Source organism: Aythya marila (assembly GCF_965140915.1).
Source record: "Aythya marila genome assembly, chromosome: 1".
In the NCBI taxonomy this organism is placed as follows: domain Eukaryota; kingdom Metazoa; phylum Chordata; class Aves; order Anseriformes; family Anatidae; genus Aythya; species Aythya marila.
In genome coordinates, this window is record NC_139042.1 from 152,907,576 (window position 1) to 152,934,270 (window position 26,695).

Consider the following 26,695-nt stretch of genomic DNA (forward strand, 5'->3'; position numbering starts at 1 on the left):
TAGCGCGTTGCCATGGCAACGGCTCGGCGCGGCCAATCGGAGGCGCGGCCAATCGGGAAGGCGGGAGCTGCGAGGGGATGATGGGCAGGTGGTACATCCAATCAGAGAGAGGAATTTGAGACAGGCAGGTGGCTCAACCAATCGGAGCGCGCGCGGCCGCTCGCCTCAGCTGGGGTGCGCGGCCTCGCTGCTCCTTCCTGCCGCGCCGCCAACATGGCCTACCCGGGAGAGGACTACGACAACGACGTGAGGGGGCTGGGGGGGGGCTGGGACCGAATCCGGATCGGAATCCGGATCGGGATCGGGATTGGGATTGGGATTCTGATCCGGGTCCGTGACCTCTCTCCCGCAGGCCGCCTACGACCCGTACGCCTACTCGGCCGACTACGACCTGCACACGGGTGGGTGCAGGCCCTGGGGGGGGATGCAGGCCCTGGGGGGGCTCCCCACAGCTCCCCCTGACCGCGCTCTGTGCCCCTCGCAGGGGACCCGAAGCAGGACCTGGCCTACGAGCGGCAGTACGAGCAGCAGACCTACCAGGTGATCCCCGAGGTGATCAAGAACTTCATCCAGTACTTCCACAAGACCGTGTCGGATCTCATCGACCAGAAGGTGTACGAGCTGCAGGCCAGCCGCGTCTCCAGCGACGTCATCGACCAGAAGGTCTACGAGATCCAGGACATCTACGAGAACAGGTACCAGCCCGGCAGGATCGCCCCTGCAAACCGGGTCAAATCACTCCCAGCTTGTAAAAGGAGTCGCTAATGGTCTTGTTCCAGCTCTGGGTTTTCTTTAAAATACAGTCCACGGTTTGATTTAAATTGGAAAAACAAAACAAAAGCATATTTCTAGGCTATTCGTTTAATATAACCCTTGGTGAGCTGTGGCCCATCTGAAAGAACACACAGGTCCCGTGGGATGTTGGCAGCAAAAAGTGAGCCCAGCAGTGCCAGTGTGTAGAAAGCAGGGAGGTATAATCACATCCGTTCTCTACAGGTGCTCCCATTTGTGTCCATACCTGCGTTGCTTTACCATAAAGAGAATGTAAAAGTAACACGTGCAACTTTTCCACACTTTCGGGACAAATTAAAGATTTTAATTGCTCTGTTTGCCCCTCTTCTTTGCTTCAACATTGGTCTTAATAAGGGGGGATGTCTACTTCCCATCAAGTCCAAGCCTTCTGTATCGTGAACTCTTAACTCCCGCTCTCTGGTACTGCTAATCAGTTTCTCATGCCATGTGTGTGTCTATCTTTCAGCTGGACAAAGCTGACAGAAAGGTTTTTCAAGAACACCCCGTGGCCAGAGGCGGAGGCCATTGCCCCCCAGGTTGGAAATGGTGAGCATTTCTTCCTCTTTCCTTATCAGAGGGCTAAGGAACTAAACCACTTCTGATTTATTAGCGAGCTGGAGCACGCTGTCACTGATCTCTGAGTCACTCAGCTTCGCTCACTGCGGCAGCTCCATCAGTAGATGCCTGTCAGGAGGTCAAAACTGAACAAAATTTCCTCTTTTGTCTCTCTTTATTGCTGTGCCAGTACAAGCATCACCAGCATCTCTGAGAGCTCCAGTTGCTTGAGCCTCGTGGTTTGCTAACGTTCAGTTCTCTCACCGTTTACAGATGCAGTTTTCCTCATCCTGTACAAGGAGCTGTATTACAGGCACATCTATGCCAAAGTCAGCGTGAGTATTTGCCCCGTGTCTTCCTTTGGGTTGTACGCTGGCTTCTCTGGGCCAGAAAACTCACCCAGCGTTGGTGAGTTAGGGAAGAAGGAGGTGCTGGGAGGGAGTTGAGTTTTTTTTCTGGGTAGAGCTGTAAATACAAGACTTACAGATCGGTTTGTTTTGTGTGTTCCTTTGTGGCTCTTAATTTGTTCTTCAGATTAGCGGGTGGGTGAGAGTGGGTGTCACAGGAGAAGGCCACGTTGTTTGTGGCTAAAATACTGTGTGGGGTCAGAGTGCTTAGTGGAGAGGGAAATACAGGCACCGAAGAGGAGAAGGAAAGAGAAAAAATAATAATCTATAGAAAAGCACTTTTTTCTTTTCCCCTTAAAAAGGCCAATTTGAAGTCAATAGTAAAATCAGAGTAGTTCTTGGTTGTTTAAGGAAAGAAACCGAGCAGGTATGTGACTTACAAGGTAGACGAATAATAGCTGTAGCTTTGATGGGGACCAGAGGGTGGAGAAATGGGAACTTCAAAACGGTCACTTTAGTAACCCACGTTCAAGGCTTGCTTTAACAGGAGGGACTGGTTTCTTGAGTTGCTCTGTGAGAGGTTCTCAAACTGCCCATGGGTGTCTACAGGTGAAGCAAGGAAGGTGGCTCTAGGAAGAGTGATTCCCTGCTGTGTTCATTGGTCTTTCAGAAACGTTTAAAAATACTGTCTAGGGTCCAAGGTCTTTCGTGAAGGGAGAAGAACAAGAAGCTGTGGAAAGTAATATGAAATCTGGTAGAAAATTGGCTCTAACATCACCAAATTAAACTCTGTACTGCTGTGACCGTTGACTGTCCTTCCTACTTTGTTACCTATAAATTCAGTCCTGCTCTGCTTCAAACTAAACAGGCTGAGCTGCCTTCTCATTGCAGGGGGGCCCCACTCTGGAGCAGAGATTTGAATCTTACTACAACTACTGCAATCTCTTCAACTACATCCTGAGTGAGTTGCTGCAATTCTGTTTTGCTTCGTGTGCTTTGGAGAGAAAGAATGGGTGGAGAGGATAAAGCTGGAGAAAGGGAGAAAAACTGGAAGATGCTTGCTTATAGATTGTGTAGAGAAGAGTAGTCTGTGAGCTTTCCATGTATTTGAATTTATTGAACTTTAAACCACAAAAAGCCCAAAGTTTACAGTGCTTTTTGAAATGTTCTAAAGGCAGAAAAGAGAAAGAAAGAAAATCAAAACAAAACTTATTTAGTTTTCCATCTTCCTTGAATTTTTGCTTACAGATTAATTTTGCTTTTAAGGTAAAGGTAAGCTAGGAAACTGCAGCAGCGTTTCACAGCTCTTTACCGTTGTTGACTCCGCTTGGGATAAATTTAAATGTTTGTGACTTCCTGCCAGGTGTCTTGCAGAGAAAAGTGGCTGGGATAAACCCCTAGAATTTGTGTGCAGTTTCTGAGAATTGCTGCTGAGCAGTCACACTCTAGCCGTTAGCCCTATATATACTCGTGTTCTTTAAAAATAAGGGCAGCTGAGGCAGCCAGAGCTACACAGTTCCTTGCTGGAAACTTCATTCACCTGCTCCTGCATTTCCCAGCTTAGAAAAATTCTCAGTTCTGTCTGTGCCTCCAGTTCTGCCACCGCTCTTGCTCGAGGTGTTAATTTCTCATCTGTTACTAACGATCTTTTGCAGATGCTGACGGTCCTGCTCCTCTGGAGCTGCCCAACCAGTGGCTCTGGGATATCATCGATGAATTCATATACCAGGTACGTGACCCTGAGACTGGGCCGTTGTGGGGTGGCCTTGCCTCGATTAGCACTATTAAATTTTCCATCTTCCTCTCTGTCGTTCTCATATCTAGGGTATCATTGCAGGTCAAACGACTTCAGTGAGCGCTGTTATTCGTGCGACACTGAGTACGTGAAATAGTTGTAAATATACAGGTTTTTAAGCTACCAGGAGCCATTTAGGGAGTCTGAACTTCTACTGATATTTCTGTTTCAGTTGTTGCGCTGTTTTTGTTTTGGTGGTGGTGTTATTTTTTTTCCTCATTTGGTTTGTATTTTTTTTTTTTTTTACAGCTTCATTTTTGCCTGGTTTATACAAAGCCTGACTGAAATCTGCTGCTATAACCACAAAGACTTTATTAACTTGTTCATACTAGTTCCGTTGTTCCGTGGTTTTACTTTAGCTTTGTATTTGGTAGTTTGCAGGGCCTTTATGCATGCACTGAGAGATTACTGACCTTATTTGAAATCTGTGGTCTAAGATCTTGATGTCAGGAAACATTTTTATGCTTATTGTTCGGAGTGCAGTAATTCAGATCTCAAATACTATTCATTTTTCTCTACAGACTCCTTTCTGTGTGACTTAATATTGTAGAGGTGCTTGGAATTCCTCAAGTGCAGTCTTGGAAAGCTGATATAAAAAAGGATGTGTGTGTGTGCACAGACACATCTTATGACTTGGTCGTTCTTTTTGTTACTTCTTTAGTCAGCAAATCTGTGTTTAGTTGCCTGTCCTAACTGTCTAAGAGATCGTTCACTTGGTTGTGTTTTCTGGCCTTTTTCCTCAGCTTGCCTCTGCACAGTACCAGATTTTTCTGTAGGTCTTTTAATGGTGGTGTAATTTGCCGTTTTATCTTCTAGGTGGTCTCAAATTAAATTCTTCTTTTCCGTGGGACTTGTAGCTTGTCATACTGCATTTGTGTGATCAACTCAAGAGCGTACTGCACTTAGTTGAACGTCTCCAGACTAGCCCCTCAAAATCAAATCTGTTTTTTCACCCACAGTTCCAGTCTTTCAGCCAGTACCGCTGCAAGACAGCCAAGAAGTCTGAAGAGGAAATCGATTTCCTTCGTTCCAACCCCAAGATCTGGAACGTCCACAGCGTCCTTAACGTGCTGCACTCCCTGGTGGACAAATCCAACATCAACCGACAGCTGGAGGTGTACACAAGTGGAGGTGAGACAACTGGGTGATGCCAAGCAAGGTTGGTGTCTCTGCTGCCTTGCTTTGGTTCGACCAAGCTCTGTTCTCTTTGTATGGGAGCTGGATCGAACCCTTAGGCATCGGATGGATTAATTTCGAAGAGGTTCTCATGTTCTCATAGGCCTTACATGAGAAATGAGTACACCAGAGGTCTTGCTCCTTTATTTGTAAGCACAGAGGTGCGGAAAGGAGAGCTCGTTCCCTCGGAGGGACAGCATAATGGTTCCTTTTTTTGTTCCTAGGTGATCCTGAAAGCGTGGCTGGTGAATATGGTCGCCACTCCCTCTACAAGATGCTGGGCTATTTCAGCCTGGTGGGGCTGCTGCGCCTGCACTCCCTGCTGGGGGATTACTACCAGGCGATCAAGGTTCTGGAGAACATTGAGCTCAACAAGAAGGTAACGAGGCAGCAAACCCTCCGCTGCCCTTTTCCAGATGCTTCTCTTAAGATGGGCTCCTGAAAAATTGCCATAATTGATCCTGTAGCTGAGGAAGAGCTTGGTGGTGGTGTGGGGAGTTTGTTTATAGGGTTAGCTGGAAGAAACGTCTAGTTCCACGCTTGTGTGTGCTGAGCACAGCTGGAGCTTTGGCAGCAAATCAAGCCATATGATAATGGCTGCTGCTGTTGGAGCACATACGCCCGATTCTTTAGGAGGTTTGTTTGTGTTGTGCAAGGCAGCGTCGTTATGGGGAATATTAATTGGGCTGTAAGTGGTAGCACAGTGCTAACAGGAGACATTGCTGCCACCTTGGTTTATGGCTCATTCCTCTTCTTTCTGACTCTTCTTGTTCTCACTGTGCCCACTCCCACCCTGCGTGTGTTTGCTCTGGAGTTGGGTGTTACTTGTGACAACAGCAGCTAAAAAAAAGTCCCTCTGCAACACGGGCTTGGTCCAAGGCTCGGCAGGAAACAGCGAGAATGGGAGTTGAGCGAAGCAGTACTAGGCACAGCGCGAGGGTCTTCTGCTTGCAGGAAGCCGTGGAAAACATAGGGGGTGGGATAATCTAACAAGCAGTGAGGAAGCAAATGCAGGGAAGGGTGTGAGGTGAGGTTTCCTGCAATATTTTCTGTAATTGTTGGGGTCGGAGGTGGTTGTCTCCCCTCTAATGGTTCATCCGTCCTTCTCAGAGCATGTACTCCCGGGTGCCTGAGTGCCAGGTGACCACCTATTACTACGTGGGCTTCGCCTACCTCATGATGCGGCGTTACCAGGACGCCATCCGCGTCTTCGCCAACATCCTCCTCTACATCCAGAGGACCAAGAGCATGTTTCAGAGGACGACCTACAAGTACGAGATGGTAAGAGAGTGGGTCCAGGCTTCCCAAAAGAAAATGCTGCTGTCTTCTTTCCTGTCCCTCCTCTGTCACCCGATAACCCACGTCTAATAATCCAGCTTAATTTTCTAAACTGATGGTGACTGGAGATCCTTTGACCTCCTTTGCCATTTTTCCCAGTATTTTCTTTTAGCTGTGTTACTGGCTCCTTTAGCTGCTCACTGTGCAGTTGCCCCTCTTCCACCTGCATTTGTCCTGTGGGTGATGTTGTTAATGAATGTCAGCTGCTAATGATATTCTACCAAAGCTCCTTAAAACTCAGTCCTGTTCAGTTCTGTGTTTCAGGCTACTTCTGTTATCAGATACATTTCCATTATCAGATAGTCCTATGCAAATTGGTTAAATCATCGTGGCTAAAACAAAGCTTCTGTCTTTCTCCACCTAAGCTGCCTCTGATGCCTTTTTTTTTTCTTACCTACCCTGCTGCTATTCTCTCCTCTTCGTCCTTATGATTCATTTACAACTCCTCATGTAGCCAAATCAGGCAGTTCCTATTTCCGTGGCACTTCAGAAACTTGGCGTGTTAAGTTTTAGCCACGTAACTGCTTCATCCCTCACTCATATGAATTTTCCTTCTCCCTCTTTTCTTCCTTGATAACAATCCCCTGCCAGTCCGTGTAGGAGATGACTTAAACTCTTTTCCTTTCCTGTCCCTACTCCTCTGCACTTCCTTGCACCAAAGCCATCAGACCTGCTTCTGGCCATCCAATCTCTGTGTGGCTATGGCTACATTCACCCCTCTGGGCGTTTTCCTCTTGTCATTTCCCCTTTTTCATTGACAATAGCCTTGATTCATCTGCTTTGCCCAGAAGCCCTTCTCCTTGCCGCTGTTCCCCTTGAGCTTTAGGGCCAGCAGTTTTCTGGGTGAAGGGTCTGTCTCTGAAAAACACAGCTCCCACCTCTCTCCTGCGCCGTAAACCCCGAAGCCCACCCCCAGGCTAACAGGTTCTCCTCTCGGCCCCAGATTAACAAGCAGAACGAGCAGATGCACGCGCTCCTCGCCATCGCCCTCACCATGTACCCCATGCGCATAGACGAGAGCATCCACCTGCAGCTGCGAGAGAAGTACGGCGATAAGATGCTGCGCATGCAGAAGGGGGACGCGCAGGTCTACGAGGAGCTCTTCAGTTACGCTTGCCCCAAGTTCCTCTCCCCCGTGGTGCCCAACTATGACAACGTGCACCCTAACTACCACAAGGAGCCCTTCCTGCAGCAGCTCAAGGTCTTTGCTGACGAGGTTCAGCAGCAGGCTCAGCTCTCCACCATCCGTAGCTTCCTCAAGCTCTATACCACCATGCCCGTGGCCAAGCTCGCTGGCTTCTTGGACCTGACGGAACAGGAGTTTCGCATCCAGCTGCTCGTCTTCAAGCACAAGATGAAGAACTTGGTTTGGACCAGCGGCATATCTGCGCTGGATGGGGAGTTCCAGTCCGCCTCTGAGGTCGACTTCTATATTGACAAGGTTGGTATCTGCCCCTCGCTGCCTGTTCCTTCGCCCAGCAAATTTTGGCAGCACCAGGTTTTTGTTCCAGCCTGTGGGAAACGTCCCCACGCCACGTGATGGGCTGCCCACGATGGAGCTGTAGCCACGCTTGGTGGAAGTGCTGGTGGATGAACAGTGACAGGGTATTGCGGGCAGCGTTGGCAGTTATCACACCCAGGAGAAAAAGGCCCTAAATGTCTTCTCTGGGACAGAGTGAATCATTTGTCAGGGTTCTCAGGGGGTGGGGGCTGGGTGACAGCGCTGTCAGCGTCAGGTGAGGTTAGCAGCTTTGTAGGCGTGTCCCCTGTGTCTCTCCTTTGCTTGTCATGTTCCAGTTCTGGTTAGATCCACTTCTAGCTGCTGGTGGAGGGAAGCAGAGCGTGAATTGGGGTTGGGGCTGTCAAACTGCTGCTAAGAGAGCTGAAAATACGCAGAGGGTGCAAATACAAGGCAAGTTTGGGACGCATCTCAGGCGAGGGTAAAGGGAAGGCAGTCCCCAGGGAACAACGCTTGCTGTGGGACTAGCACAGGTCAGGTGTGTGTGCGGTGCTCAACTGGGGCTGGAGTCGAGCCCCTTTCGTTGCCCCTCCTGTCCGGCAGTGCCTGCTGCTCCCTGCCAGCACAGTCCTCTTCCTGACTTCCTGCTCTTCCTTCCCCAGGACATGATCCACATCGCAGACACAAAGGTTGCTCGGCGCTATGGGGACTTCTTCATCCGCCAGATCCACAAGTTTGAGGAGGTGAGGCCAGACAGGAAAAACTGCGTTAGCTCTGTGGGAATAGTAGGGAAAGGTTTGGGCTCTGCAGAGCCTGACGAAGGAGTGCTTTGTGTGTGTGTGTGTGACAGCTGTGCTGCGCCTTGCTGGGCAAGGGCAAGTGGTTTGAGCAGCAGCTGCTCACTTCGGAGGTTCTTACTTTTGTATGTTCTCGTGTAAGAAGTTCTCATCCAGTCGAGCCACACCAAAAAGGAGGGTTTTACTTTCTAATGCTGCGGACTGCGTTGTCCCTAGACCAGTGCGGTGTTCCTCACACCTCTACCCTCATAACTGAGGCTCCAGAAAGCATCCTGAAAGACTTGACGGGCGGTGACGTGCTGTCACTGCTCCGCTCTCCCAGCAGAGGCTGCTGTGGGGTTGGGAACTTTGGCAGCAAAATCCCAAGACGGGGGGGGGATGTGAGCAGTACGTGGCTGAGGGTTACCCTGTTAAGATACAATTTCCAGAACTTTGCAGCCTCTCTTCTCCCCAGATCTCCCTCTGCTGTCTTGGAGAGGAGGAGGAGGGAGTTTCTCTAATTCTGTTCCACACGCTGCCTGCAGCTGCAGGAGAGCTGTTTTTGCAGTGATTTACAGAGGAAGGAGTAGAGCCCCTGGATTAAGGCTGCTAAGGAGATCAGTAGCACGTGTCGATCCCTCTGTATTCTTCTGACCTTTGCTTTTTCTAATTCCAGCTGAACCGAACCTTGAAGAAGATGGGCCAGAGACCCTGAAGCTTCTGGGGATGCAACAATCAGCCTGAGCAGAGGAGTGGGTGGGAGACATTATTCTCTTTGCCGTGAGGGAGGGGAGCCCAGGGTTCTGGCATTTCTGGAATCCTCTGCGGCTCAAAAGGTTTTTGTACTTTAAATAAGCAGACTCATTTGGCTCAAACCATCCTATGAAGGACGAGACATCTAATAAAGGAGTGGAATTTTCCCGGTGAGCATTCAGTATCTGCTATTCTCTTTCTTTTTTTGTCTCCCCTTCATGTAAGAACACAATTGCATCCGGAGCTATGGGCAGCCACTGCTGGTTTGTGCCGTCTGGGGCTGATTCTGTAGCAGGTAACTGGGAACAGCTCTACGAGGTGCTGCACGCAGCGAACAGGGAAGGCTGCAGGAGTGGTGAACAGGGCGAAAAGGAGCTGTTCCACAGCATTTCCACAGGATATGGAAAAAGTCACAAGCTAATATTATTCCTTTCAGCTGTTGTTCCACGTCGAATAAACCCGAGTCATGGTTGTTTTCCTAGAAGGTTGCCTCTTTGCCTTCCCACCCCTCTTTTTTTTTTAGCTCTTAAGAAGTAGAAATGCTCCCAAGTGAATCAACATGTTTTTAAAGGAAAGGGTAGGATATTTTTAAACATTCAACTGATATTAACTTTGGTCATCTGATGAGATGTCCTTGCTGGAGGCTGTGTTTTATTTCAGCACAGGCAATGCCCAAGTCCTGGCCCTTAATTTAATGGAGTTCATTTTCCCCAGAAAATTGCCCGAGGGCATTGGATTTGTTAAAACCTTTTAAATGCTTTGAGCTTCAAATGTTTTCCTAGCTCTCCCTCCAGCCACCTTGCATTCTTCCAGACAAACTTGCAGTGCCTTGAAAGAGCAGCTGAAAACTAGCCCTGTAAAGGGGAAGCAAGGACCTATAAATATTGGGGAAGAGAAAAGGATGCAAAGAATGAATTGCATCTCCTCAACCCGCCACGCCCTGTCTCCCCCCTCTCCTTTTGCAGGCTGCCTTTAAATAGTTTTGTGTTTGAGTGGAAACAACAGGTGCAAAAGGAAAAAAAAGCAAAAAACCTGCGCGTGTAATGGGAAAGCTACACAAAGCACGCTTCGTGTACCCCCTCTGCCTCCTGGGACCCCTCCCTTTCATTCCTTTCCACTGAGAGAGGGTCCTGGCAGCCCAGCGTGGCTTCATGTGGGATTCTGCGTGCAAGTCAGGAATAATAAGCCTTTGTTGGGCTACACGCCGTGTTCGAACGAGGGTCAAGTTTCTACTGTCCTGGATAACTTCAAAAGTTGCATTCCCCATCAGAAAGTCCCATAACTCAAGCAGGCAGGGCGCAGGCAGCAAGGTTTACGTGGGTAACTCCTGCTGGTGTTGTGCTTGCTCAGAGCTTACACCTGGTTTTGAAGGGTTGGGGGCAACCAAACCATGAAAGGGAAGGACTGAGATGCTGCTGCACTGCAGCAAAACAGGAGCTGGGTGGTGTTCCAAGAGAAATCTGGTCCTTTTTATTTTTAGGGCTGGCGCTTCCCACCTAGATGATTCTGTGATTCCGTGACTCTTCTGCCTGGGTGTATTTACCAACAGCAGCACAGTGACTAGAGCTGTCAACAGCAACACCCCTCCTGCTTTCTCCTTATCCAAAGCCCAAGTTTTTCACAGATAATGTGCTAAAATAGATGTGCTATACAACAGAGGAACCTCTGGCAAGGCAGCATCTCCGTGCTCTAATTAATTCACGGCACAGCAAACGAATCAAACGTGTTGCTGGGCTTCAGTCCATTTTTAATCCATGACTGATGTGTTTGGATGACAAAATTTTGCTGCGTGTACGTACCAACTTAAGCCCTCCAGGCTGTTTCACAGCTTTACGAGCTGTTTCCAGGTAGGTGAGGATGGCGCTGCTCGTCTTGGTGCCTGCCCGAGTGTCTTCCTGAGGATGCACAGAGACCATCTGCCGCCCGGCTCCCCGCCTGCTGAAGGTTAACTGACCGGGGCTGGCACTTGTGGAATGAAGCCAGGGAGAGCTGCAGCTCTCTCACAGAGCGGAAAGATGGGGCTCAGCGAGACGTGGTGCCTGGCACCGCTCGAAACGAGAGGAATGCAGGGCGCTCACGCAGCACCCGCGGAGCCTTGCTGCTGGAATCGTGCTGCGCAGGGAGGCAGGGTGGGTTTGGTATACCTCAGCCTCGCTTGGTTTTAAGAGGGAACCACAGCACGGGGTTATCTCCTTCACCTCTCTGACCTGCAGTCGTGAGGGGAGCAAGAATGGAGCGAGCAACCCTGGAAAAGGCAATTAAATAAACATCCCTCAGCCTGTGCTCCCTTAGGATACAGCAGGAAGATGCTGTCAGGCTGCTCTGGGGAAGGCTGAGCAGCCAGCTCTGTTGCTATAAAGTCGTGGCAATGCTTCCTTCCTCTCTTCTCTACATAGTCTCTCTTCTAGTGATTTATGCCACGGCTTGTCTTGGGCGCTGAACCCCAGAGAAAGGATATTTTTACCTATTGCAGCTTCGGGGGCAGGGAGTGATCGAATGAAACGCACAAAGGAAGGGAGTGTGGATGGTGCAGAGCATGAGATCTGACAGGAGGAGGGAATGCACAGCCCCCTCCAAAAAGAATGTGCAGAGGAAGAGGGGACTCCAGATTTGGGCTTGGCAGCAATCAGCACGACATCTGGGCGTGATGGCTCAGTCCTCCACAGAGGTAGGTATAGATTGCCTAACTGGAAATGGGAAAAAAAAAAAAAAAAAGCTTTAGCAAAATAAGCAAATGCTTAATAGCGTGCTTCTCCTCGTCAGAGCGTTACATTCAGCACAAAAGCCAAGGCTTGTGGCCATCCATCTTCTCGGTGTCAGGGGTTCCTGAGATCGTATCGTGCTCTTCCTCCCCTTCGTGCAGGGCTTCCTGCGAGGTCCCGCCTGCAGCTCCAAGCGTTCTGCTCTTCAAAGCCCTCCCTGGCGCGGAGCCTACCCCTGCAGACACCCCATGTCCCATCTGTACCTCGCTCCCCGATCTTTTCACATCCTCTCATGCCCTCGCAGTGCTGAGTGCTGCCGCCTGCGCGGGACCCAGAAGCGAGCTCGCCTTTTCCTTTCCCTTTTTGACCGCAAACTGGGGTTCGCTCCAAAGCCTTCTCAGAAAAATAAATAAATAAATAAATGAAATAATTAAATAAATAAGGCAGGAGGGAGGGCTTGGTGACTTCATTGACTTCAGGCCCTTCTCTCCTCCTCCTCCTCCTCGCAGGCGGGGCTGCGCCGCCGCCCTCCCCTCCTCTCCCGTCCCTTCCCCTCCCCGCTGTGCTCCGCTGCCTCCCTTCCCCTCGGCGGAGCGGCTGCCCCCATGTCGGGCCCACGGGGCGCCCTCCAAGCCTGGTGCCGGCAGCAGTGCCAGGGCTACCGAGGCGTGGAGATCCGCGACCTCAGTGCCTCGTTCCGCGACGGCCTGGCCTTCTGCGCCATCCTGCACCGCCACCGGCCCGACCTGCTGTGAGTTAAAGGCCGGGGGGAGGACAGGAGGGGATGGGGTGGGAGGCGGAGGGGTGTCCCCCATGGGGGTTTTGGGGCTGGGGGTGGGGAAGAAGAGGGAATGGGAGCGTGGCGAGGCGGACGGGAGCTTGGGCTGGCTGCGGGGCACGCTGGTGAAACTGGATGAGCTGTGGAAGGAATCTGCCCCGACCTGCTGCTGCTGCTGCTGCTGCTGCTGTAACCCTGCCTGCTGCTGCTGTAACCCTGCTGTAACCCTGCCATCAGCTGAGGCTGCCTCGACTGGCCAAATCCTCTTTTCCGAGCTGGCCCTGGGGTGGCCTTTTGTCACAACAGCAGCGAAGGCGGTCTACGGCAGGCCACCGGGTAGCAGTGATGCCCCAGCGATGCCCCAGCACCCACATTGGTACAAGCAGAAGCTGCACAGGTAGGCTGGAAACCCTGCTGCTGGCTGACTTTTTGTGGGGTGGACAGCTCGAAACCCTCAGCGTGGTGTTGAGGAGTCACCCAGAGCCCAGCCAGCAAGTGTTTGGTGCCGACCAGGCAGAGCAGACCCTCTGATGATGCTCCTGGTCTCAAGGGTGCTACGTGCTTCATCTGCTGGAGAGGAAGAGGCAAATCAAGGACCCGAACAGCAGCAGCTCCCGTGTTTCTGATTTTTCGGTCGGTAACACAGTCACAGAACCGAAAAGCGAAGGTTCAGCAAAAAGCAGACAATAAAGACCACTAAAAGCACCTGCTGGCTTCCCGTTGACCATATTTACCATCCCGTTAAGCAGCAGCCGCTGCTCTTCAGTTGTCAGTGGGCTTACAGCGGCTCCTGGCAGATGTCCTTACCGAAAGGCTTCACAGTTGCTCTGCACGAGCCGCGTTGTAAAGGCAGAGCCCAGAGCCTTACAAGGACATGGCATCTCGTGGCAGGATTTTCGCAGGGTGGTCAGGAGCAGCACCATTTCATCCGATTCCAGCTTCCCCAGCCTGCCCTGATTTGGAAGTGGGAGGTTTGGATCAGAGGCAGAAAATCTCCCGACGGCAGAGTGGAAGCGACGGCCCTCCAGAAGGGACTGGACCCTCGGGGCTTTCTTTGGCTGCCGTGTCAGCTGTTTGTCTCTCCTGCCTGTCCGACCCTGTCTCGAAAGGAAGGAGAGGCCTCACAGATCTGTGAAGCTGGAATAATTTTCGGCATAAGCCCTGTTTCGATCACCACCCCCCTGGACTGAGGCAGGTGGCACTGGAGGGATGCTGCCCGGGGAGTGCTGATTTTTCTGAAAGAAGCAGCCAAAGCTGGAAGTGCTCGGTGTCTGCTGAATCCCGAACGCCTTGAACTGCCCACCGAGGGTAGGCTGCGTGCTTGTGGGACCTGTGTGTTTAACCACAAGGCTGAACATCCGCATCCAGGCCTTCCAGCTCTTCTTCCACTGAGCACACATCTTGGTTTCGCTGCCTCGCTCTCCCTGTCTGGGAGCAGCAGAGGCACTCCTCTGGCAAACCTGCTCCCTCGGGCGCAACCTGGATTTAGTGTGACCGTGATCTTGGGGCAAAACGTTTAATCTCTCCTTTCTTCTTGTCAGCTAAGCTGGAAGCGTCCAGGCCGACTTGACAGCAGGCTGCGGGGCTTAAGGAGTTTGTTTGCTTAGTGTTCTCGAAATCTGAAGCATGAAATATATCTTTGTGAGGTGTCTGTGGCAGCGTAGCAAACCAGCAGGCATCTTTTAGCTTCCCAGAGCTCAGGGGAGGTTTTTGGCACTCAGGAGCCAGAAGAACACGGGGGCATGGCACATGCCTTTTGAGCACTGAGAGAGAGACGGAGGCTTGAGGAAAATGGGAGAGGAGAGCCGTGTTTGAAGGCTGCCGGGCGTCCCAGCAGCCTCAGGATTGCTCACAGTCAGGCTCACAAATCCCATTTGTTCCCTTCCGTGTCCTGCCTACGTTTCCCTGACAAGCTCTGGGCAGCTGAAGGCCTCGTTGTGCGGCGCTGCCCATTAGCGAGCTCGTGGTTGATATTTGAGGAATCCAGGGATTTGCTTTGGTTTTAGCAGAGCAGCACACCCTTCCCCCCTTCCCCGGGCCTGCTGCGCTCGCTGGCAGCTGCCCTCAACCCCACAGCACTTAGTGGCTCGGCGAGTATCTAATTAGGGAAGCGCTCGGGACGTTATTTGCATGGAAATATTCCTCCAGGATACGCTGCCACGCCGGGGTTTGCCGAGCCGAGGCGTCCCATCGACTGGGATGTCCAGAGTCTCTTATTCTCACGTCCGATGCCTTGGACTGGTGTTGCCTGGTGGTTCCTCGGGAGAGGAGATGATGTCTGGGGAAACCCTCCCGTCCTCTTTGCACATCCTTACGGGTGATGGAGACCGGCGTGGTCCAGTTTGTGCCTGGAGAGAGCTGGAAAAGGCAGCGGAGAGCAACCAAATGAGCTGTGATCCCCAGGGCCTCGTCCTGGTGGAACTCAATATCCAGGGTAAAAGCGGAGACTTTTTGCTCCTGCATTAGTGGGAAAACCATCCTCGTATTCCCTCGCTGCTCAGGAGCCCTCCTGTTGCCTTCTGAGCCTCACGTCCTCCCTGCTGTCATCAGCTTTCCCAGGCAGATTTGCTTTGCTAAAATGGCTTTTTTTTTTTTTTTTTTTTAATTTGCTAGGGTGGGGTGGAGTGGACATGTGTTTTTGTCTGTCAAAAACTCCCAGCCCAGGCCACCAAGGAGCCTTCAAGCTGCGCCACTCCCATATCCTGCAAGCGAGGGCATTCAACATGAAGCTTGTTACTGCTCAGAGGGCAGCCGACCCATAACTGCTGTCATCACTTCTTCTCCGTTCCCAAGCTGGTATTTTCTTTAAAAGAGAATAAAGAAATGCAGCAAGGCTAAAGGAGTTCTCCAGGAAAAAAAAAAAAAAAAGACCCGGAGAAGAACATCTCCCAGTGGAAACTGGTCGTAAATATGGAAAAGGCCCCAGCATTCACATCAAAGTGAAGCCTGCCACTGAAACCTTTTCTCAGCCGCGTGCAGGGTGGGAAAAGTTGTGGTGTTTCGACCCGTCTGAGTTCTGGGGGCTCGTTTGCCTGTGCTTTCTGCAAGGTGCCTCTGTAGGACGCCCAGCCCGCCTTCTGCACGCCTCCTGCCTTCGCTCTGGCAGCTTGGTTCGCCTCAGAGGAAACGGCACCAGCAGCCTCTCGCTTTTGAACGGAGGAAGTGTAATTTTATGGGGTCGTGGGCAGCTGGGAAAAGCTCCCCGAGCTCTTCGGGGACTTCCTCTGCAGCCCTGGGACAGGCACGCGAGCGGTGCTGAGGAGGGCCCCGGGAGCCTGCGGGGGGAATCCTGCGTCGGTGTCCCAAATTTTGGCACCTTTCACTGCGCCGTCAGGTCGGTTTCAGCTGCTGCTGAACCCCTCTGGGCTGTGAATGTAGCTTGCAGGCACATCGTGCTGCTGCGCGAGGGTTTTTTTTGTAAAGAAGCCGAGATCTTCGACAGGAAGGGGTTATATTTGGTTGAGCGTGATGCTGCTTTCACACCCAATGCCCCCATAAACGTGAAAAAGGTGTAGCTAACTCCTTCCTGTATTTCTTCCCCTCTCTGGAAAACCTGCAGATTATTTTAACCTTCAGTCCCCTCCTGTGGCCTTGCTCCTCTGGCAAGGGGAGCTGCTCGATCCCCGTTTTGATTTCCCAAAGGGATGTGAAGGGATAGGTGAAATCCTACAGTGTGCCCACAATGGGAACTGCTGGGGTTCCTCTCTGTGCCCTGGTTATTCCTGCAGCCTGTACCACACAGGCAGAAATTAGAGGTGGAGCCTCTAATTTCTAATTTCCTGCCCAACACCCATTTGAGACTTTCTTTTCTTAATTCCAGTTTCCCTAACAATTTTTCTGCTTTACCAAGGCTTTGTTCATCTAGGTTCTTACGTGCTGACTTGCTGAAATGCCCGAGGAAGGTTGTCTATCCCGAAAACCTTCGTGTGGTGGCATTGGGGCGCTCATGTCTCTCACCTCTGTGTCTCACGTCGCTTGTTTGTGCTTTCTCGTTTCAGAGACTTCGATTCGCTCTCCAAGGAAAATGTCTACGAAAATAACCGCTTGGTAAGTCCCTGCTGCACCGTGCACAGAAGGAAAAAGGAACACGAGAGGGACTGGAGGGAGGTCATGCAGCGGGGAAGAACTTAGTGACAGCGCTGAGGGGGTGAGAGAAATCTCTTGGTAAGCAGCAGGCAGGAGCTTCTCTGGAAACGTCTGAAATACCAACGTCCAGCCTGCACTAAAGAGAAGATAAGGTGGTTATCCTGGTAGTTGCATCCCCCTGCCCTCAGAGATCACTTGTGGGTGTGCTGCCCTGAGAGCAACAGCAGGATGCAGAGTGTAGCTGGTAATCTGCTAGTACTGCTGGGTGGGAAGCTCTCAAGTGGCTATTTTCTTCCTTCACTGCTTCCTTTCAAGTAGCCGTGTACGTAACTGCAGGAGTTATGTGCTCCTTGTCACAGTGTCGCTGTTATTTCTGCTCACCGAGACCCAGAAAAGCACCCAAGTGGCTTGTGTGCGGCAGGCGTGGCTGCGCTGGTGGTGGCAGGAGGAGATGTGGCACCCCAGAGTGTGAAAGGATGGGCAGGGACTGGGTTTCTGCGGGGTCAGAGTTTGGGGTGACCGGAGCCACCATGCAGTAGAGCTCATATTTGGCTGTGTAGGAATTACCTGCCGGTCCTTGGCCCTCCCCAGTGCCAGCCAAGGCTCTGCTAGGCTCTTGCTTGAGGGTAAGTGGTGGTGTGCCTGTTTCACAGGTTGAAAAAACACATCTTTTTCAGCTCTGAGAGCCCCCCTCAGAGCGGTAGCTGAGTGGCAAGAGCATTTGGGAGGGAGCTGCAGGGGCGCAGACAGATGAAATGACACCGGGGCAGCTGCAGCAACTTGTTCCCTTGCCCTCCTGCTGCCTTCTTTCCAGTCAAGCAGCACGTCTGGGATCCCCCGTCTACCTGGGATGCCACAGGCTTACTGCTTAGTCTCCAGCAGGATCCTCCCGGCTTGATTTCTGTGTTATTTGTCAGAGGGTATCAATCTTCTCTCGTTACCACCTCTTTCTGCTGTTCCCACAGGCCTTTGAGTTGGCAGAGCGGGAGCTGGGCATCCCGGCTCTGCTAGATCCCAACGACATGGTCTCCATGAAAGTCCCCGACTGCCTCAGCATCATGACTTACGTGTCTCAGTATTACAACCATTTCAACAACCCCAGCCAAGGTGGGTGCCCTTCCCCACCTCTGCCTTCCAGTTTGCCCCCAAATTGGCTCCAGAAACCCACAGGCGCCACGTGCTGAGAGAAGTCTTCCCAATTCCTTCCATCCCCTTCCTATTCCTAGCCCAAACCTTTTATTTTTTTTTTTTTCTGGGCATGGAGTGCTCTGCATCTAAAAATTGGATTTTATGGGATTTGGGGCTGACACGTGGTAAGGGATCCTGCGTGGTGGTTTTGCAGTTCAGCATTTGTGGGGTCCTGCAGCCACTTTGGGGGAGGGTGTTTGGAGGTTTGTGGGCCTGGAGGTAGGGGAAAACCTTCCTTTCTGTAGAAAATGGGAGAGGGACAGATAACACCTGCCTGTTCTGGATCGTGGTGGTGCTGGTGAGTCAAGCCTGGAACAGGGAGTTGGGTAGGGCGAGGTTTCACAAGAGGCAGGGACGGATTTAACAGCTCACCTGGGGAACGCCTTGCTTCTCCTCCCTCCGTGCTGCATTCCTGCCGCTTGGGTTGCCCCTGGAGCACATCAGACCCCTTTGTGATCTGCTTTACCCCACTGAGGAAAGCTAGATAGGGAACGTGCCTACCGCAGCTGGTTTTTATTACCTTGGTAAGCTTGGAGTGACAGGGGAAGCAGGGTGGGGTGTCTTCAGCCAGCTCATCTGTCCTTACAACTGCAACCTAAGCTCTGAGACAGCTCTTCCAGGGCATCCCTCCGGGGTGGAGGCCGGAGCTCCAGGCCTCTGCTCTGCTCTCTGGCTCCAGCACGCCAGAGAAATCTCTCCCACGTGCGTGGATGTGAGCACTTCTCCAGGGATGCTGGCCTCCCAGCCAAGGACTGCCTTTGGGGGCTGCTGGGCCAGGGGTGCTCCACAGACCCGCTGGCACCCCAGAACCCAGTGGGGAACAAAAACGCGTTAGCAGCAGGTATTTAGGGTGCTCTGGTCTTTAAGCATCGCTTGGGGAGCTGATAATGAGGAAGACAAGTGGCATTGGATAGGTAAATCAAATGATGGTGACAGGCTGGTGTCTGCGGGCCGCAGAAGGGGACCTGCTGCAGGCTCGTGGCTGCCCTGTTACCAGATTGCCTTTCCCTCTGCCCCCTAAAACAGGCACCAAGTGGCAAGTCCCATCCTGTGTCACAAGGCTGCTTTTTTTTTTTTTTTTTCCCCTCCCCTCCCCTTCCCCCACACGCGTGGCATGAGTCACTGCTCTCGCCTGATCCTCCTTTTGCCTTCTGTCTCCAGCCAGAGTCCCTCCGCCTATGAAGCGCCCGGCCGCTGCCGCCTCGCCGCCCCTGCTGTCCCACAAGAAGCCCGTGGCTGCGGCCGAGGGTTCCTCCACGCCGCAGGTACCTCCCGAATCCTTGATTTGAGTCAGCCTGAGGCTGTGGTCCTCCAGGGCGAGGGGAGGGGAGAGAGCCCATCACGGTGAGATCGGTCTGTGCGGGGGGCTAGCAGCTGCGTGTTTTGGGGTAGGAGGGGTGTTTGGGGTTTTGGTGGCTTGGGAGACCCTGCGGAGAGTGTGCTTGCTCTCTAGGACTGCAATTTGTCCTCTGGTAAGGAACAGGCCAAGGGGGGTGGGTGTGGGGTGGTTCCTTCAGCACCCGGGGCACAAACACCTCCCTTCCTACGGAAGGATGATGCTGTAGGTGAGGCAGGAGCAGGAATGTGGGATCAGGTGAGCAGAAAAAGACATCTCCTGCCGCTCTGGAGGAGCCACGGGACGGTGGCGAGCGCCTCGTGGCCCCCCTCGCTGAGCTCCCTGCCTGTCACCCCTCAGGACGATGTCCCCACAGAGCCAGCGGAGCCATCGCGGCGCAGCACGCTCAGCAGCACCTGCGCCGCCTGCCAGCAGCACGTCCACCTGGTGCAGCGCTACCTGGCCGAGGGCAAGCTCTACCACCGCCAGTGCTTCAGGTACGTGGCCAGCAGCCTGCTGGAGCTCTGCAGCCAGCCAGGCCCCTTCCCTGCGTGTCTTTTTGCAACACGGAAAAGGGTTCAGTGATGGTGTTACCCCTCAAGGTCTGGCTGGTTCCTTGTGTGCAGCCCTGTGCTGCTTGCTGCCCCCACTCCCTGCTTCTCCTGCTCCTTCCCACTCTGCTGACCAGCTCCTTGTGCTTCTCCCAGCCCCCAAAACCAGGATGTTTTGCCTCTTTACTGCCTCCCTACCACGTAACACCCCCACCACGAGGTCAGCCCCGCAGATCTCCTTCCCCCCGCGGTGCCCGGGGCGGTGCTGAGCTCTCAGGGGCAGCGTGTGGGGAGCTGCAAGCTGTTAGCAAACCGAGGAAAGAGGGATCAGCAGCCCTGCAGTTACTCCCTGGCTGCAGGTCCTTACCTGCAGCACCAGTGAAGTCATTTGGCTTCGCTTTCCCTGCTGGGCTGACGAGGGGGTGAGATCTTTCCTCTGGACCACAGGACGAGAGCCTGCAAGCGGGCAGGCGGCATCTGAGGGCAGAAAAGCTGAGCCACAGGAAAGTTATGAGAGGCCTCGTTTCACTGTGTGAGCAGCTCCTGACTAAGCCAGCCAGGGGTGTGTTTTAGAAAGAGTATTGTGAGAGAGGAGCCGTGCTGGGACCCAACAAACTTCTTGTCTGCAGCTGGGGCAAAAGCAGGAGCTTTGGAGAGCAGGTGCAGCACTGTTCTAGGGCCAGGAACAGGAGAGCTGCAGCGCCTATCTTGGCACAGCTCATGGCCCTTCAGACTGAGCAGTGAGAGTCCCAAAACGTCATCCTAAGTATTTTTTCTCTGTGTGCTTTCCTTGTCTTTTTTTTTTTTTTTTCCCTGCTGATTCACGGCTGCTGTTTGCTCGGGAGCGTTCCGTGGCAGTGTGCTCTGTGGGCTGACAGAGATAAAACCCAAACACACTTCTTTCTCCCCGTGTCCGAACTTGTTACCTCTCTATTCCGTCATACCTCTTCTCCCCGCCCTGCTGTCTTTACGCTTCTGCTCTGCATTTCAAAGGAAGCAGCAGCCAAGTGGACACCCAGAGCAGAATTCCTCACCCAAATTATCTGATTGCAGCGCAGGGCGGCCAGCAGCTGTGAGCGCCGGCTGTTCAGGCAAGAAGAAACAAGCTTGGCTTTCATGGGACTGCTTCATCAGCCCCTTGCCCTCGGCTCTTTCGTATAGGCTGTCCTCCTCCCTTCCCAGGTGGAAAAGGGCTGAGCCGGTTGCCCGTGCTGTGTCCTTAGGGTTGCACCTCGAGGGCTTCATTAGGGAGGAGTCAAAGGTTCAGCAGGGAGAGGGTGGACGAGCCTCAGACCAGGCATGGATGTTCCCTCTCCTGACTGCCCTTCGAGCCTCCAGCTTAGGGATTTCCTGAGCCACAAGTAGCATTGTTTGAGTTCATGCTCAGTGTTTGTTCCTTCTCCTGGCGCCCACCAGGTGCATCTTTTCCAGCTTGGCAAATATTCTCCTGGCTCTGGAAACCGTGCTGCCCCCCAGCACCAACGTTGCCCTTTATTACATCCTTTCTGAGCTGAAAGAGGAACCCAAACGCAGGCAGTATTGGAGCTGCGAGCTCACCGAGGGCACACAGTGGTGTGATGATGTTTTTCTGTTCCTCTCCTTCCCTGCATGACTTCCCGCAAGATCACGATGCGATTTAGCAGCAGGGGTGAAGCCCTGCCAGGATCTCCGAGTGCCAGCCCTTCTCGGTACCCCGGAGGGCCTCTCCCACCTCACGGGGCTCTTTCTTCTCCTTGGCAGGTGCAAGGAGTGCTCCAGCACCCTGCTCCCGGGCTCATACAAGCCCGGCTCGGAGGCGGGGACGTTTGTCTGCACACACCATCGCGGCAAATTGGCCGTGAGCGGCAAGATGGACAGGAGGGCCAGCCCCGAGCGGCAGTCGCCGGAGCTGAGAACTGAAATTGCTGCCAGCAGCGTGGGGGAGGACGGGCTCCCCGCGGGAGCGGAGGTGGGGAAGGACAACAGCACTGCTGTGGAGACCCAGACTCCTGCAGAGAGGCCAGCCAGCCCGGAGGAGAAGGACAGCACGCCCAGCAAAGCCCAGACAGCAACGCCCCACACGGGGAGCACGGCACCCACCTCCCAAACACCCCCCAGGCCTCCCCTTCCCAGCAAGCCCTCAGCGCCCAGCCAGGACAAAGCCAGCCCTCTGGACGCACGCCTCAGAGACACTCGGCCCACCCCGGCCCCGAGGAGGTCGACGGATGCCTCAGCCCTCTCCCCTGCAGCCTCCCACCCCGTGCCCCGGCCCCGCTCCACCGTGCAGGGCGAGGGAAGCGACTGCGTGCCTGGCTTGGTGAACGGTGAGAGAGCCTGGTGCTGCTTCGTCCACCAGTTCCCTTCTTTCTCTGCAGCCTGGCGCCCTTCTGCCTGCAGTTAAATCTTGGGATCATTTTATTTCTTATTTCTTATTTCTTGCTGCGTTTGATTTCTCCGGGGCTTTCCGGAGGGCGCTGGGAGGTGGCAGCGTGCAGGGGTGGTAACAGAGGGACACGTCGGTCTTACAGCTTCAACTCCAGGATAAAGTTGGGAGGAAAAGGGGATATTTGGGGGAGACTGGCTGCACTGACCGGGGGAGAAATGCCACGAGGTTTGCAGAATAGTGGGAACCACCTGGCTCCCACGGGGAGATGCACCTTGTGTTGATTTAACCTCTTGCTATTCGTCATTTTGGTGTTGTGACAGTCTGCCCCTCTGTCTTTCTAGGTAGGGGACCTGAGCCCAGCCCCCCTGTCCCAAAACCTCGAGGGAGACCCTGCTCCTCCGATCGGTATGTCCTTCTGTTTGTGGGTTACCTGCACCCCCCCTAGCGAGGTGGGGCTGTGGGGCTGGCTCGGCTGCAGTCTCCTCTCCCACCTCCCTCAGCCCCAGCTCTTGGGAGGATCGAGGTCGTGATCGAGTCCCTTCCGAGGCCGGTGACAGCCCAGCTGGTGTTTGTACCTCCCGGGGGCTCTGTCCTTTAGAGCCTATAAAAATCCTGGGGGGCTTCAGGAGCGCAGAAAATCATTTCGGCGTTTCCTGCTGACGCGGCCTCGCGTGTGCGTGCTGAGAAGGGGACGTGTGGCCGCCTTGTGAAGGGTTTGTCCAGGACATTGTGGGTGCTTGGCTTCAGTCAGGAACCTTTATACCTACCAGGCTGCTTCCAGGAGCCTGCTGCTGCCTGCTTTTGGGACAGAGGTTGCACAAACACAGCATGCTCGCAGCGGATGCGTGGCGCGTCCCTGAGGAGCAGGGATCCTCCGAGCTGCTCCCTGCCACCTCGCGCTAGCTTCTCCTCTCTTCTCCCAGTGCTGGAGCTGCTGCGAGAGCCAAGGACCCGCCGTGGATGGCCTTAGTGCAGGCAGAGCCCAAGAAGAAGCCGGCTCCTCCTCCTCCTCCCCCGGGGAGCGGCCACGAGACCCCGAGCAGGACGGAGGAGGAGGAGGAGGACGGGGAGGAGGTGGGCAAAGCCAAGAGCGAGGAGAGCAAGCCCGATGCCGCAGAGCCCAAACCGTACAACCCCTTTGAGGAGGAGGAAGAGGAGGAAGAGGAGGCTGCTGCTGCCCAGAAGAGCACGCCTGAGCAGGAGCAGGGGGAGGCTGCTGCCAAGTCCCTCCACCCCTGGTACGGGATCACTCCCACCAGCAGCCCCAAGGCAAAGAAGCGGCCAGCCCCGCGAGCCCCCAGCGCCTCCCCGCTCGGTGAGCTTTCCCCCACCCCCTTATCCCTCCTCCTCACCCCTTCCACGCACCCCTAACCCCACTGTGTACCCCCTCCCTTCTCTCCCGGCTGCCCCCCTTACCCGCCGAGCTCTCCCTTCCCTTTGCAGCCCACCACCCCATCTCCAGGCTGTCGCACTCCGAGCCGTCCTCCTCCGCTCCGTCCCCAGCCCTCAGCCTGGAGAGCATCCACTCTGAGAGCTCGGCCAAGGCCCTGGCCGACACCGACGAGGCCTCGGTGCCCAAAAGCTCCTCCGAGCCCACCGTCCACACGCCAACGGCCACCAAGACCTCCAGCCCTGACACGCCGCTGGCCAGCGTCTCCTCCAGCGAGAGCCCTGCCGCCCCAGCCAGCCTCTCCACCACCACCTCCTCCTCCTTCTCCTCCTCCAGCGAGCTGGCCGGCTGCGGTGGGGAGGCGCAGCCCGGCGCCCCGCACACCAGCAGGAGCATCTCTGCTGGCAGCTTAAAAACCAGCCCCAGCCGCCTGCCCCCCAAGCCTCCTGCTGGGGCTAGCCCCACGCCCATCCTCTTGGCTTCGGACGGGGGTGCCGGGAGCCCTAAGCCCCCCTCTTCGCCCAAACCCCAGCTGAAGGTGAGGTGGTGACCTCAAAGCGGGGATTGAGGCCGGGTTTGCACCTGACACGGGTTTGGGGTGGGTGTGTGTGTCCCGAAAGCAAGGCTCGGGGGTGTGTTGGTTAAGTGGTGGTCGTGCTCCTGTTCTGCTTGCCCCGCATGTGAAATTCCACGTGCTCAAAGCAAACAAGAAGGGAACCATCACAAAAATAATTCAGCGAGCTTGTTAGAGGGAGGCTGGGGAACCCACACCAAATTTGAGGAGAGCTGTCACCCCATGGTGGAGATCAGTGCTGTGCTCCTCTAGGAGGGAGTGGGGTAGGACAGGCTGTAGGGCTGCCCGTCTGCTCGACCCCAGCTCTTGGGATGCTGTACCCCTTCCAGAGCCTCACACATCATCTCCCTCTGTCCTCTCGTTCCAGTCCTCCTGCAAAGAGAACCCCTTCAACCGAAAGCCATCGCCTGCTGCCTCGCCCTCGGCAAAGAAACCTCCCAAGGGCTCCAAGCCAGCGCGTCCTCCTGCGCCGGGTCACGGCTTCCCGCTGATCAAACGCAAGGTAAGAGGGTCCTCGGAGAAACCACGGGGGAAAGAGCAGCCTGCGGGATGCCAGGAGATGGAGGGTGGTGGTAACGGCAGTGCCCGCTGTGGGGTTTGGCAGGTGCAGACGGATCAGTACATCCCCGAGGAAGACATCTACGGAGAGATGGATGCCATCGAGCACCAGCTGGACCAGCTGGAGCACCGCGGGGTGGCCTTGGAGGAGAAGCTCCGCAGCGCTGAGAATGGTAGGTGGGGCAGGACAGAGCACAAAAAACCCTGCGGGGGCTCCAAGAGAGGTCCCAGCCCCGCTCGTGGAGTGGAAGCAGGTGAAAGAGGAGACGAGGATTTTTTTTTCTGGGGCTCAGGAAGAGGATGAGGTCAGGCTGACCCTCGCGGAGTGCTGACGGGATCCTGCGGGGTTGGGGCTGGCTCTGAACTGTCCTTTTGCTCGGCAGACAACCCCGAGGACAGCCTGCTGGTGGACTGGTTCAGGCTCATCCATGAGAAGCACATGCTGGTGCGCCACGAGTCGGAGCTCATCTACATGTAAGCACGCGTGTGTGCGTGGCAGGGGGCACCAACGGTGCCATGGGGAGTCCTGTCTCGGTGCTGCCAAAACTGGAGGGCCTGGAGAAGTAGGGGAAGGAGGGCGAGCAGACAAAAGTGTCCAAAAATACTCAGAACCGACCTCAGAAAGGCCTCGAGCAGTCGGGGTTGGGCCCTGGTGGGGCTTGGCTCGGTTCTTCCTGAGGTCACCCCCAATTTTGGGATGATGCTCTGCCTTTCTGGAGCCTGGCAGCGGGTCCCAGCTGTGCCCCCTTCCCTTGCAGCTTCAAGCAGCAGAACCTGGAGCAGCGGCAGGCGGACGTGGAGTACGAGCTGCGCTGCCTCCTCAACAAGCCAGGTAAAGCAGCGCCCCGGCTCTTGCTGCCTCCGCTTCTCCCTTGGGGCTTCACCTCTGGGATCCCGAAGCTCAGAGCTCCTTCAGCCGTGTAATTGCCTGTCCTTCCTTGGGGTTCGGCTCGGCAGAGAAGGACTGGACCGAGGAGGACCGGGTGAGGGAGCAGGTGCTGATGCAGGAGCTGGTGACCATCATCGAGCAGAGGAACGCCATCGTCAACTGCCTGGACGAGGACCGGCAGAGGTGAGGAGTGAGGCGAGGGGAAGAGTGGGTTTTCCTGACTCAGCCCCACAAAAAACCCCCCTTTAAACACCGCAGCAGCTCTTCTCGGGGTGGAATCACTGACCTGTCTCCCCCTTCTTTCTTTCAGGGAAGAGGAGGAGGATAAAATGTTGGAAGCCATGATTAAAAGGAAAGGTAAGGAACGAGCGGGAGGACTGCGGAGCCGTGGTTTCACCGCTGACCTCAGCGAGGGGCAGCGCCTAAACCATTCATGAAATCGCGTGCAGAAGGAGGAAGTGACACTGCTCCGTGCAGACAATGAGGCCTTTCCTGTAGGGCCCTGAAAAGTCGGGAGCACGGCTGGGCTGTGAGGCCCTGTTACGCAGAAGGAAGCGGAGGGCTTTGATTCCTTGTCCCTGTTGTTGTGTGCGCAACCCGCTAACCCCTCTCCTTTGCCCCCCCAGAATTCCACAAGGAGACGGAGGCCGAGGGCAAGAAGAAAGGCAAATTCAAGCCCATGAAGGTGCTCAAGCTGCTGGGCAACAAGCACGACTCCAAGAGCAAGTCACCCAAGGAGAAAAGCTAGGGCAGGCCCGACGCACTGCCTGCCCGAATTCCTCCTCCGAAGCCTTGCTAACAAGGCCGGGAGCAAGTGGAGTCGCTTTTCAGACCTGTTTCCCTGTCGCCTGTCCGTGTTCCTGCCTGAGAAGCAAGCCGAGGAGCTTGGTGTTTGTGGGAAAACTTGCACTAACTGTCCCCCCCCCCTTCCCCTTGCTCGTCCCGTGACAGCTCCGTGTGCCTCCATCCTCTTGCAGGGGGGGATCTGGCTGGCCCTCACTCCCTGCTCTCGTCCCCTTTCCTGCCCCGTTTTTAACTGCAGGAGAAAAGCCTGGCATTGGAAGCAGGATTCTTTAGGTTTTACTGGCCTGAACTAAAATATTTTAAAAAACAAACAAAATCTCACGTCACAAGGCTCTAGAGCCAAAAAAAAAAAAAAAAATAACCGGGGCCCTATTTATTTCCAGCTGTCCCCTTGAGCATTTCGGGGCTGAGAGGACCCCAGGGGACCACGTACAGCTGCTCAGAGGCAGCCCTCGTGCCCTACTCAGGACATCGTACCCCCAC

General features: G+C 54.3%; 2 protein-coding genes across 3 annotated transcripts; both read left to right on the top strand.

Moving 5' to 3' along the window:
* The first annotated feature begins 170 nt into the window (after positions 1 to 170).
* On the top strand, positions 171 to 9,175 carry EIF3L (eukaryotic translation initiation factor 3 subunit L). Its single transcript, XM_082778584.1, has 13 exons — positions 171 to 246; positions 353 to 401; positions 485 to 695; positions 1,259 to 1,338; positions 1,621 to 1,682; positions 2,586 to 2,655; positions 3,350 to 3,423; positions 4,449 to 4,620; positions 4,890 to 5,044; positions 5,776 to 5,946; positions 6,947 to 7,444; positions 8,125 to 8,205; positions 8,915 to 9,175. The coding sequence occupies exons 1-13, from the start codon at positions 214 to 216 to the stop codon at positions 8,951 to 8,953; spliced, it is 1,695 nt and encodes a 564-aa protein (XP_082634710.1). The 5' UTR covers positions 171 to 213; the 3' UTR covers positions 8,954 to 9,175.
* Positions 9,176 to 12,095: 2,920 nt separating this feature from the next.
* Positions 12,096 to 26,642, top strand: MICALL1 (MICAL like 1). 2 transcript variants are annotated; one of them, XM_082781835.1, is made up of 16 exons: positions 12,096 to 12,444; positions 16,470 to 16,518; positions 17,523 to 17,664; positions 18,907 to 19,010; positions 19,442 to 19,578; positions 21,373 to 21,935; positions 22,339 to 22,402; positions 22,921 to 23,312; positions 23,441 to 23,925; positions 24,329 to 24,463; positions 24,566 to 24,692; positions 24,903 to 24,993; positions 25,278 to 25,351; positions 25,477 to 25,591; positions 25,719 to 25,765; positions 26,035 to 26,642. In XM_082781835.1, the coding sequence occupies exons 1-16, from the start codon at positions 12,299 to 12,301 to the stop codon at positions 26,154 to 26,156; spliced, it is 2,793 nt and encodes a 930-aa protein (XP_082637961.1). In that variant the 5' UTR covers positions 12,096 to 12,298; the 3' UTR covers positions 26,157 to 26,642. The 2 variants fall into 2 exon arrangements, with proteins under 2 accessions (XP_082637961.1, XP_082637962.1); XM_082781836.1 differs by lacking the exon at positions 23,441 to 23,925 and having other exon boundaries at positions 22,921 to 23,071.
* Positions 26,643 to 26,695: the final 53 nt, after the last annotated feature.

Bases quoted from the DNA above. Each gene is read 5' to 3' on its own strand.
- MICALL1 (XM_082781835.1), top strand. From the start codon at position 12,299: ATGTCGGGCCCACGGGGCGCCCTCCAAGCCTGGTGCCGGCAGCAGTGC. The intron at 22,403-22,920 runs GTATGTCCTTCT...CTCTTCTCCCAG, and splicing joins AGACCCTGCTCCTCCGATCG to TGCTGGAGCTGCTGCGAGAG. The intron at 23,926-24,328 runs GTGAGGTGGTGA...CTCTCGTTCCAG, and splicing joins CGCCCAAACCCCAGCTGAAG to TCCTCCTGCAAAGAGAACCC.
- EIF3L (XM_082778584.1), top strand. From the start codon at position 214: ATGGCCTACCCGGGAGAGGACTACGACAACGAC. The intron at 5,045-5,775 runs GTAACGAGGCAG...CGTCCTTCTCAG, and splicing joins ACATTGAGCTCAACAAGAAG to AGCATGTACTCCCGGGTGCC. The intron at 7,445-8,124 runs GTTGGTATCTGC...TTCCTTCCCCAG, and splicing joins TCGACTTCTATATTGACAAG to GACATGATCCACATCGCAGA.